Here is a 12,520-nt window from a genome sequence, read left to right as displayed (position 1 = left end):
TGCATCATATTTACAAATACAGTATATACAAAGGGCCAAAAGGTTGTAGCCAATAAAGAGAGATTAAGTATGGTGTACTTTAGAAAAGAAGGAATATTGCCAAGGGAAACTGAGTAAAGGCAGAGAAATTTCAATTTGTCTGAGAGGTTATGATCCTTCATGAAGTGTAAGATTATTGCAGCAGTTTTGGATAAGGTGGTGGCCACCATTGGTGACTGACGTAAAACAGGGTTTAATAAACAATTTAAATTCCTCCCATTACCAGTTTATGGAAGCTATTTTTATATAAGGGTCTGTATCTATGTGCATTTTATATTTTATTGTAATTTTTTTATGATTATTTTTAATATTTGTGTTTTTTTTTGGTTATATTTGTATTTGTATATTGTCCCTTTAACTATGCTTTCACTCCTTGTGGAAGAGGCAGGGTTGTTGTGACATCATTCCTTCTGAGCCCAGTCCATGGCTATTTAAGGCCAGAGCTGAGTAAGCTGGAAACAGACAAACACTGTCTGTGAAAGGAGCCTTGGTAGGTATTGTTATTTTCTTTGGATATTCTAGTTCTTCTTGAAGTATTTTGCTTCCACACCTGGTTTTCTCTTCTGAATTGAGGATTTGGATTTGCTTGCTAAAGGATTGTCTGTTTTGCTGTTTTGAACATTTTACTGGTATTTTTGTATTTTTCTTAATAAATTATTTGCTTAATTGCCCTTTTGTGTACAAGCTGAAGGTTTATGGTCATCTTTCCACTTATGAGACTTTTGCTATAAACTTATCCCTTTGTGATTTATAGGGTTACTAGTACAGGACCACCAAAAATCCATGAGTACATCTTGGGCCCTCCACCGCTCCTCCTAATAATGTATCATTGACCACAAACCTTGCCAATAACATACAGTCACTTATTTAACAAATTCAAGACAAAACAGCACAAATATGTATATAGAAACACCAAAAAAAGTAAAATGATATATGATTAATTTACTGTATGCTGCAATGCACTGCAGCAGCAATATACAGAGTATTAACACTCACTGGTGTAGCTGTATGCTTCATGGATTTCCTGCTTTATTTTTCATATACGTTAATGTCAACTCGGCAAAAGAATACTCCACTCAAAAATGATTTTTTAAAAATGCTACTTACTCCATATGGTTTGTAGAAGTGGCTGAGAAAAAGTATTCAAACTTAGTGGTGTAGGGTGTTGACTATTCTGGGCAATGGCAAATGATGTGAACAAGTCTATGGAAAACAGAAAACACATCTTACATAACCCATACTGTATAATCCACATGTCCGATATCCATTTATATGGGCAAAACAGTGCAAAATGTGTGCATTTTTGCTAAAATATTATTAATAGTTATACCCTGGAATGCCTGCATTTATAGTAAACAGGAAAGATGTCTTTCCCACAATGTTGCAGAGTTGACTTGAAGATCTTCCTATCTCCCACATTCACTGGTCAAGAGTCCTGTCTTCAATTCAAATGTACAGAATTGTGGGAATGACATTTTTCTTGTTAACTGCTTGCAAAACTCACAAAATAATTTCCACTTAATTATTGTTGATAAACTTGCTAATAGGTAGATTTGTGAATTGTAAACCCTTGATTCACAAGAGGCAACTGAATTTTGGGACATTTCTTTATATTTTAAATTGTTAAGTCAGATTTTTCACATTTTGGGCCTAGTCAGGTTGAAGTCTGCAGGTACATTTCTGGTTAAGGCTCTACCTTTATGGTCTTTTTATTAAGCCTCACACCTATTTTGCTGTTTTTGGGACTCCAATCCATAACACATATTAAGAACTGACAATAGTACTTTGATCATAACTTCTTCATCATCATCTGAGTTTGGTACACATGTGTTGGCAAAAACTATTTTATTTTCATTTAATTTCCCCTTTCCCATAATATAATGGCTTTCAGCGTCCACTAGTATCTCAAAAGCTATTAAAGGAGTTACTCTGTGGATCAACATTCTCACTCCTTGTGTCTTCTTGTTAATATTGGAATGAAATACTGCATCTAATCTCTGGTAGACCGATGCATCTCTTGCAGACATTCTGGTATAATGGAACTGGGGTTTGAGAGCACTTTTTTATTTTAAACTCATGATTGAAACATGTGACATTCCCATTTAGTAACTTTAATGAACAGTAAATATTCTGTTGATATTTTCGGCTAGGATTAATCTTTCTATTTGGGAGCATAAGATGACATATCTCTAGACATTCTTTAAATATCTGGTGAGATTTTACATTTGGGAATGTCCAGCTCCACCATTAATTGCAATGCTCTGCTCACTGCAATGTGACACTTGCAATAAGAAAGCAATGTATACAACATGCTCTGTCATCCTCTTCCACATTCTAAACACCCCACGTTTGAATCCCTAAAAAAGGCTAAGATTCTCTCCAGCCTTGACCCCCCCCAAATAAGGCTCTTCATCGTCTGGAGTCCCCTAACATACAATGTAACATAACATGCTAAAAACACAAGTTCCTCCCAACAACAGTGTTCAGTTATTTTCAATGGGGAGTTGTGCACATTAGTTGCTGTGCTAATGCCTGATTAAACAGTCAATTGACAGAAATACTTAAGTGACTGAAGATACTGCAAATAATACTTTAATGCAAATGCTAATACTATTACTAAAATTAATAGAAAATTAAAAGAGGATAAAAAGAAAAAATATTAATAATAAAGAAAAGGAGTAAACACTAATAAAAAGAAGCAGCAAAAATTGTCCATTGTTAAGAATAATAGAATAATTAAGAACATAAAAATGTATGCAATAAATAATAGCTTATTACTTAAAATTCAAGTAGAATCAATGAAAATGATTTACATAAAATAAGAAAAGAAAAAAGTGAATTAGTAATAATAGTAATATACAGTATATCAGTAATAAAGAACAAGAGCTGATCATTGAATTAATATTTTCTTAGACCTGAAAAGCATTTACAAGATATAGTCGTACTATTACAAATTGCATTCGTATTTTTCACCAATCAAGTTTAGGTTGCTAAAATTTATGTTACAGATTTTATTTAAACTCTTGAAAACTTTATCAGTAAATCCATTTCCACTCCAAACTAGTTCATTGTTGGTGCCTCTCCAGATGTGTTCTGTAATCCTATGCAATATACAAAAGAATAAGGGAGAGATGGTAAAGGATTTAGGGTGCCTCTTTTCTCAGGCACCCTCTTATTTGATGAATTTCTGTTTAAGTGATATTAGCTGTTAGTTTGTATAGCCTAGAGATTCTAACTTGCTTGTATTTTGTTATGAGGTCTTCGCTTGTGGTGATCATTTTTGTAACCTTGTCCTGCAACATTTGCTCTCAAACAGTTCCACAGACTGATGTTTACTCAGTTATGTTGACCTCTTTTGTAAGTCAATTTGGATAAAAGCAAATAAATGTAAATTTCAGTCTAAAATAGCAGGCAAACATTTGTGGAATTCTTCGTCTTCTTTCGGCTGCTCCCGTTTGGGGTTGCCACAGCTGATCATCTTCTTCCATATCTTTCTGTCCTCTGCATCTTGTTCTGTTACACCCCCAACTGCATGTCCTTTCTCACCACATCCATAAACCTTCTCTTAGGCCTTCCTCTTTGTGGAATTAATGCGTGAAAATCTTTCCAGACAGGAACTAAGTGCCTTTCTTTTGTGAGTAGCACAAATTTTTCTGGAAGCAAAACATAATTTACTTTTACAAAATTTTTTACAAAGCAATACACTGCATTTTGTTGCAAGTTCATTTTTGCACAAATGCTTTTGAACATCGGCATTAACATTGGCATTATTTTACATTTTTAACTTTTTAACTGTTTATTTAGCAGGCAAGTTGCCTAAAGTCTGACGCTCAAAAACAACAAAATGATTATATTTATATTACTTTGTTGGCTGAGTTGTTGTCTAAATCATGACATTATTTAATTGCTTAAAATGAGTGCATACCTTGCAGTTTGGGAACCATGAGATACAGCATTATAGGCAGCTATTTTTCCAGTTTGGAAGAACTCCAGTGGTATGTGTTCTTAAGGACAACAGATGTTGTATGAACACTATCTAACAAAATTTTGCAACTCTTGAAAGCTTTTGTATTTTTAGACAATGAAGTTTAAAAAATCAATTTAATATTAACTCACTTATTTTTTTTTAATTTAAAAGCCTTTTGAATAAGTTTCATGCTACTGGGCCTCCTTTATAACAACAGCAATACATCTGCATAATGCCTCGTGACTGTGACAGCAAAGTCAGAATTTTTCTTTTTTAATTTTCTTGCTTTATAGTCATTCTGGTGTGTGTTTTCAGATCAAAGTGTGTATGCATATTTATTATTTAAAGAACTTCTGTAAAAAGCTCAAATAAAGGACAAAAAAAGATTGATCTATTGTGGAGCCGACCCGGACACAGACAGGTGGACATGTTGATTGTCACCACCACACATATTTTATTTACAAATTATTTACAATAAATGGTCACTCAGACCCAGTTCATTAGTGCACAAACCCCAACTCTCAGTCCTGGCCACAAAATGCCTCTCCTCAGGCTGCCTCCACTCTCTCTTGCCTTGTCCGTCTTTCACCCGACTCTAGCCTTCAATGAAGGGAGACGGCCCCTTTTATCCTCTCCCAGACGAGCTCCAGGTGGCTCCCGGCATTCCCTCGTTGGCCACGCCCCAGCGTGGTGGAAGTGCCGGCTGTTCTCCCGGCAGCTCTCTGGGTGCCCTTCTAAATCTTCCCCCAGCACTTCCTGGTGTGGCGGAAGTGCTGAGGGAACAGGTCCCCAAGGCATTAGGGCACCTCCTGGCGGTGACCACGGGCCCCTGCAGGGTGGGGCTTCCATACCCTTAACCCGTGGCCCCCAAAACAACCAGGAAGGCGGCCCCCATGTGATCCAGGGTGGGCACAGACCCACATCCGGTCCCTCACGGCGTTCCGGCTGGGTCGTTGCCCCTGGCATCCCTGACAGTGCCCCACAGCCAGCGAAGACCACTTGGGAAGAGCGACACGTCCCGCGAGGGCAGCACACCCCCAAAGCGGGTCCTACTCCAGGACCACCGAGTTCCGGCCCTGCTCTCTGAACAGGGTTAGGGGCGGAGACGCAGCCTGAGCACCTCCACTCGGTGCTCTCCTGTGCCTCGCACAGGTTGCGCTCCCCCCTTTTACCGGCACCCCGGGTCCCCCTCGTTCGGCACCCCCTCCGAGGCCTCCACGCCCCTTTGTTCTGTGCCACTCGCTCCCTTGCAGCCTCCTCCAGCCGTGGTGGCACCCGCACACCAGCAGAGAGATCCCTCAACAGGCGGTCCGACATCTGAGGGCAGGTCCCCAACGAAGGGGGTCCTACTGCTCATCCGGGGTCTGTCCCTGCAATAAAGAAAAACACAGGGGCAGAACCGCCCTCCCCCCTCCGTTCGGCACCCCGGCACTTGCCTGTTCGGCACCCTCTCTGCGGGTTCCATGTCCCTCCTGGTGGTGGAACCGCCGTGCCGGCGCCTGCACTCTCTCTACCGGCCTCAGGGATTCCCTCTGCCCCTGCAGAGGGCGGCCAGCACCCGGACGCGTGCACCCAGCACCGCGTCCCAACATATCGGAGGAACCGGCACTCAGCTTGCCATTCCTCCTGTCACTCTGGGATGCCCTGACGGTTTGAGACTCCTTATTACAAAGAAAGAGCCTTTCCCGTCTGCGTCCCCGGCCGACTCGGGGCGGAGGGTGCTATGACCCGGGGCACTCAGCAGCCCGTGTCCAGGCAGCGTCCTCACGGACTCCCCCCTCGCCGCGCGCACAGCTCGTTGCGCCGCACCTATTGTCTTAGGGCTACTTACTTGAAGCTGATCATTGGCATCACAGCCATGTTCAGCAAACCCTCCCTCATGCTGTACGGGGACGGCGAAACCTACCTTCCCTGCCGTGTCGCTCCGGCTGGAGAATCCAGCGCCGCGCCGTCGGATCGCCATCCGCAGGTCCACTATGGACGCGACTGCCTTCCTCTCCAGTACCCGCATCTCTGCCCGGAGGGCAAGTAGCACCTGGAATAACCCCTGGTCCGCGGGCTGAAGGCACGCCTCCAGCTCCGACAGAGCAGCCGGCAAAGACAGGAAGTTAACCGACGCAGAGCCTACCTGTCTGTCAGCCTCCGTCGCCGGCAACTTCCTGTGGGCCTCCTCCTCTGGCCCAATCGGGTCACCCCCCTGCCCGTGATGGACATTCCTTGGGCCCGCCTCTATACAGTCATTGGTGGGCACACAAGACACACCGTCTGACTTCTGGTCTGCGGCCATCTTGACACCCCTCCGGCGGCGGCGACGTGCTTGCCGGCAGCCTTGCTTTGCTGCCGGCGCCTCTCGAGCTGCAACATCTCCTCCTCCGCAGCCCTCGCGGCTGCCGCCGTGCTGCCGGAGCCCCACAGATCGGCATGCGCCCACCACTGACGTGGATCCGGGAGGTCCCTGCCTGGAAAACAAAACACACGCCTGACCCCCGAGGGCCGGCTGCCGATAGGCAGGGAACTCACCTCCCAGGTCCCATCTAACCGAGGAAACGTCCACGGCGTGGCCTCTCTGGACGCCATACCGTCCCGGGCGCCTCCAGCAACGGCGCGCTCGTCGGAGACCGCTGCACTCCTTCCATGCACGCCACCCGCCCGCGGCAGGGGAAAACGGCCCTCTGTGGGTGGGGTCCCCTGCTGCGCAACGAGATTTTTTGTTCCAGGTCACCGCTTTGGAACAGGCGGAGCATTCTGCCGACTACGCCAGATGTGGAGCCGACCTTGACACAGACAGGCGGACATGTTGATTGTCACCACCACACATATTTTATTTACAAATTATTTACAATAAATGGTCACTCAGACCCAGTTCATTAGTGCACAAACCCTAACTCTCAGTCCTGACCACAAAATGCCTCTCTTCGGGCCGCCTCCACTCTCTCTTGCCTTGTCCGTCTTCCACCCGACTCTAGCCTTGAATGAAAGGAGACGGCCCCTTTTATCTTTACCCAGACGAGCTCCAGATGGCTCCCGGCATTCCCTCATTGGCCACGCCCCAGCGGGTGCCCTTCTAAATCTTCCCCCAGCACTTCCTGGTGTGGCGGAAGTGCTGAGGGAACAGGTCCCCAAGGCATTGGGGTGCTTCCTGGCAGTGACCACGGGCCCCTGCAGGGTGGGGCTTCCATGCCCTTAACCCGTGGCCCCCAAAACAACCAGGAAGGCGGCCCCCACGTGATCCAGGGTGGGCGCAGACCCACATCCGGTCCCCTCTATCTATCTATTTTGTAAGGTGCAGAATTGACTAATTGCAGACCACTTCACTCCATTATCTACCATCTTGATGCACTATTGTAATATATATAATATTAAAGTCCTTACATAACAAAACATTACTAATAATAAGTTAGTGTAGAGTTGTGTATGGGAATGTGTTTTAATCCCTGACCATTCCCCCCTGAAACCACTGCCTACTCCCTTCCATTCTCAACAAATCCATGCAGAAACTCAAACACAGACATTCAACAACATTTCACCACTGTTTCTCATGTAATGCTACCAGAACCTGGTCCTCTCTGAAACAGAGTTTATTCACTCTGAAACACCAAGCGAGAGGCAAGATCAGCATTCACTGGATCTTAAAACTCTGCCAAACTTCGTCCTTTTGCAGAGATATCGGGAGCGCCACACACCCCTTTCCAGTGACCTCATGACCCCCGATGCTCTCCCAATCCATCAACTGACTTCATAGGAAGAGTCACCAGAGACATGAATGTCACTGCCAAGGTAAGTAAACCTTTCAACAAGGTCAACACACTCTCCACAGACAGACAAACTGCTGATGGCTGTGCCTAAGAGGTCATTAAAGGCCTGGATCTTGGTTTTTATGCAGTATGCTAACAAGCCCAGACACTCAGACTCCTCGGTCAGTCTCTCGAGATCTTCGATCAGAGCATCCGTTTACTCTGTGAACATCATAACATCGTCAGCAAAGTTAAGATCAGTGAACCTTTCTTCACCAACAGATGCCCCACAGCCACTGGACCCCATGACCCTGCACAACACCCAGTCCATACAAGCATTGAACAGAGTAGGAGCAAGAACACACCCCTGATGAACCCCAGAATCAACTGGGAAAAATGCAGAGGTCCTGCCTCCACTCTGCACAGCACTCACAATAACAGTGTACAGGCCAGCCATGATATCCAGCAACTTTGAGGGGATCCCCCGATGTCTCAGGATGTCCCACAGGACAGCTTGATCAATTGAGTTGAATGCTTTACATAAATTGGCAAAGGCTGCAAAGAAACTCTGCAGATATTCACATGGCACTCCATGAGAACTCTTAGTGCCAGGATACAGTTGATGGTAGACCTCTTAGGTGTAAAGTCAGATTGCTCCAGTCGCTGCTAGGATCCTATTGAGGATGACCCTGGCAATGACCTTATATACACACATACATTAAGTAAGGTGTGTGTTTGTTTGATATGTAAGTCCACGCCATTGAACCTATTTGAGATTTGGCACTGATATGTCAAGTTGTTCCTCACTGTGAGTTTAATCTGTGAAATTTTGGTTTGGGGCTAAAAATTTCCCCCCTGGGAAATTTATTTAGTAATTTCAGCTGCACTCTGTCCCACTACAAGCAGCTCCAAATACCCCTGCTATTATAACATTTAAAAGGAATAAATTAGGAATTAACAGTCAAGGAAAGATTTAATGCCTACATTACACCTGGCTGCAGCAGATAGAGGGTCATTTCCAGAGGGTGGGACTCAACTGCGCGTCTGCTGGGGAGTTGCCAACCAGGATCCCAAGCTGTTTTGTCATATGGTGGGTCCGGCAACATGCTGAGTGCATGCTCCCCAATTCTGTGTGTATACTAGAATATATACTCTAAATATACTGTATGTGTATATACTGTACTGTATATATACAGTATATTAAGAAATAATCTTGATTTTGTTTCTGTCTGAGTGCTGTCTAATATTGCAGTTTGTTAGAATTAAGTTAGGATAGAAAGATGGGTTGACTCCAACGGAGCATAAAGTAAGTTGGGCATATTTTGGTTTCTGTTTTTGTCCATAGTTTCATATATTTGTTTACCGTTATGTATTAGTCTGGTGTATACAAAGGCATTTTGAGGCTCGGAACTTCCAACATCTCTGCTTTCCTTTTGGAAAAGAGAAGAGCAGCAAACAGTCGACCAAACTTACTGTAATTATTAATGAGAAAGCCAAAAAAAGCGAGATATTGACTGCACAACTCTTATTCTTCAGGTTTCTGCAATCCCACAATGGCACTGTGCTGGGGTCCTGTGCACCACACAGCATAAGCGAAGACTGACTGGGGGTCCTTCCTCATACCCAGGGGCAGGTCGAAAGGATCGCGTACCCGCGTATGGAAATGACCAAGCGGGGAATCTCAGATCGATGAAGTGACCGAGTCAGCCGCCGAAATGAAGAGTAAGTTGCATTTAACGACCCCGTCGTCCCCACGCTGAATATGATCAACTCTTTATTAAGGAACTAAGTCACCACAGGGGCGTATAGGAGTCTTAATCCGAGCGTGCACTTGTCTCTTTTAGATTTAAGCCAAAGAGTGTGGCGTGTTTTCTCGTCTAACGGGTTGTATCCTGGCTATCATGCAGTGACTGTGAATAGTGCAATAGATGGCACAACAATAAAAGGAAATCACTGAATCATCAGACAAAAAACACTGCAATCATGATATATACAAGCACGCCCCTGTTCATTTTGTATGTTTATGAGTCTTTTTAAAACATTATGACATGTAAAAATCTAAACGATAAAGATTCAACAATGAATATGAAATGTTCTGACCAGACAAATCAAAACACGGCCGCATCTTCCTTGTCATGAACTTTACGCGCCCAAGATCCTACAAAATCAATAAATACAAGGAGAGGAAAACGAACAAAGAAAGAAAAAAGAAAAGAAATAGCATTGTACTTTAAACAATAATGTTTGGTGTCACTTTCCTATACATTTTTTACTAAGAATCTGAAATATAAAACTTCGAGTACATAAAGAAGAGAGGACGATGCGATAAATTCATTAATTCAGGGTGTATTTTCTGAGACTCACTACTGTGCTCACTTAGCATGTGTTGGCATTGCGAATATTCCACAGATATCAAGGAACATCCATTAGTATTCCAATAAATAAAAGGCAAAGACGTGTGTGTAATTCTAGTGCAGCAGATATGGAGAGCTTCCTCCGATACCTGCAAGTCCTATAAAAACTAAAAAAAAGGCTGCGCTAAATATTCCTAACAACTGTTAGAATTCACTCTCCAGATATTCTTGTCATTTGGCTTGCTGACATTGCATTCGAAATTCAAGTATTCAACTAAACTCGAAATTCAATGGCATATTAGAACATTATAAATGAAGATCCCAAGGATTGCGAATATGTTTCTTAATTTGTACTTTAACGGTTAAGAATTGTATAGATCTTGAAGTAGAAGAAAATGACATTATGTAAGTTAGGATTTTAGGCAGGCAGTCAGTCATTTTCCAACCCGTTATATCCTAACACATGGGTCCCGGGGGTCTGCTGGAGCCAATCCCAGCCACCATTGGGCGCAAGGCAGGTACAGTCCCGGGGCAGGGGGCCAGTCCACCTCAGAGTTAGGATTTTAGTCTGGAGAAAAAAAAATTCAATAAATAACAGCACGAGTGTGAAACTTTAATGACAAAACTTTATTGCCATTGATCTGACTTATCACCAAAAATGTCGAAAGTATACAGTAATAATAAAAAAAGTAATCTTATATACAGTGCATACTTTTTATACTTACCTTCACATATTAATATAATACATAATCAACAGTGATTTGGATAAATTACCCTTATAACACTAGCTCTGAAATTACTAAGCGACCCGTTTTTAATTATTTGTCTCATAATCATTGACACCATACTGCATTGTACTTTTTTTAAGAAAATACATATTCATCTCTATTATATTTTGCTAAAAAAGAAGGAAAAACAACATGAAAGTGCTTTACTTTAAGGCTATCCTTTTATATTCTAAACTCAGATGTAGTTTGTTACGAAATAGTTTCTATAAAACCCCGACAATTTTCACATTTGATTTTAATTAACAAGTAGATTTCAAGTATTAATTCGTTAGTTTATCTAAAAGTTTTGTTCAAACTCAGGTTTTCTGTATTTTGTATACCGAGAAGGTCCTCATGAAAGCGACTGATTTGTGGGTATGAAATCTTCCCACGCTTCTGTCTAGTAAAGCCAAGATTTTGCGTGAGATGCTCTTTGCAGTGCGTCATTCGGACTTAAGCTGGGGGAGTTTTCAGAAGATGGCGAATAGCCTGCTGTTTCCCATTCTGATGAACAGACGCTAGACGGACTGTCGAGGCTAGGAAGACAGGCGCCTGTGCTCTGGAAGAACGGCTCTTTCATGTCCCGTTGGCGTGGAGCGACTAGATACTGATCTGCAATTTGCAAAGTCTCCGTAAGCGCCCAAATGTAGTTGTGAGCAAACCGAAGGGTCTCGATCTTGGTGAGCTTGGCATCGTCTGGAAATGTGGGCAACACACTCCTTAGGGTATCTAGCGCAGAGTTCAGGTTATGCATACGATTTCGCTCCCTGTCGTTCGCTTTGACTCGGCGATTCTCCTTCTGCTTCTTTGCCAGACTTTCGCTCTTGAACCCGGGCTGTCCTCTTTTCAGCTTTCCTTTCCTTTTCTGGAATCCTAGTGACTTTTCGTGATTTGAGTATGCAACATCTGAAGTTGTCCTTTCTACTGAAGATAACCTGTCAGCCATGTCCTCCGGGTAAAGCCAAGTGAGATGGGAGGCTGCAAGAAGAAAAACTTCATGAAGAGGGTTTGACTTGACCAATCCAAAAATTAAAAATGGTCAAATGTCACGATGTGCTGTTCTCAACTAATCTGACAAGTAAAGAATGATACATTTTTACAGTTATGCATTGTACAGCTACCCATTTCGCAGCATGCTAATCTATTATTATTTTTTTTATTATTGTTATTATTATTAGTGTGTTTGTACAAGTAACATTAACATCAATATATGAATTAACATTAAAACATTACTCATATTTACAACTTACATCTTTCTCACAGATGGCTATTTAGAAATGTCTTCGTCGTATTTTGTAAAGAACTCTTTAAAATATGAATCTATGATAAGTTTCAGTAAACTTTGCAGTATTCTCTGGCTACTCAATGGGAAAACATATACTTCATCTATTTAAATAAATTATTTACACAATTGTTATAAATGATTAATTTAAAAATACATTTGACCAACGACTTAGAAAGACATACCTCTACGACTAGTTGATGCTAGCGTGCTTTATGGACAGGAGCGTGACCTGCATTCGAAATCCGGACTTTTTGTCTATGTAAGAAATGATCAATGGTGGAGAGATGCTGTCTTGTGAGACGGCTGTGTGACAGGCACACGACTAAGTTGCCCCGGTTTATATAGCGCGTGTAGACAATGCTTATTTGTGGATC

The 12,520-nt window shown here is 42.8% G+C and overlaps 1 protein-coding gene across 1 annotated transcript; it reads right to left on the bottom strand.

The window, feature by feature from the left end:
- Nucleotides 1-11,261: 11,261 nt before the first annotated feature.
- LOC120527115 (neurogenin-1-like) lies at nucleotides 11,262-11,807 on the bottom strand. Its single transcript, XM_039750246.1, has one exon. It carries the CDS (start codon nucleotides 11,805-11,807, stop codon nucleotides 11,262-11,264), a length of 546 nt encoding a protein of 181 aa, XP_039606180.1.
- Between the last annotated feature and the right edge of the window lie 713 nt (nucleotides 11,808-12,520).

This window comes from Polypterus senegalus, chromosome 1 (genome assembly GCF_016835505.1).
Source record: "Polypterus senegalus isolate Bchr_013 chromosome 1, ASM1683550v1, whole genome shotgun sequence".
In the NCBI taxonomy this organism is placed as follows: Eukaryota; Metazoa; Chordata; class Cladistia; order Polypteriformes; family Polypteridae; genus Polypterus; species Polypterus senegalus.
The sequence above is the reverse complement of the archived record's forward strand: the minus strand, read 5'-3'. Positions and strand labels throughout refer to the sequence as shown.

Coding starts and splice junctions, on each gene's coding strand:
- LOC120527115 (XM_039750246.1), bottom strand. CDS start 11,807: ATGGCTGACAGGTTATCTTCAGTAGAAAGGACAACTTCAGATGTTGCA.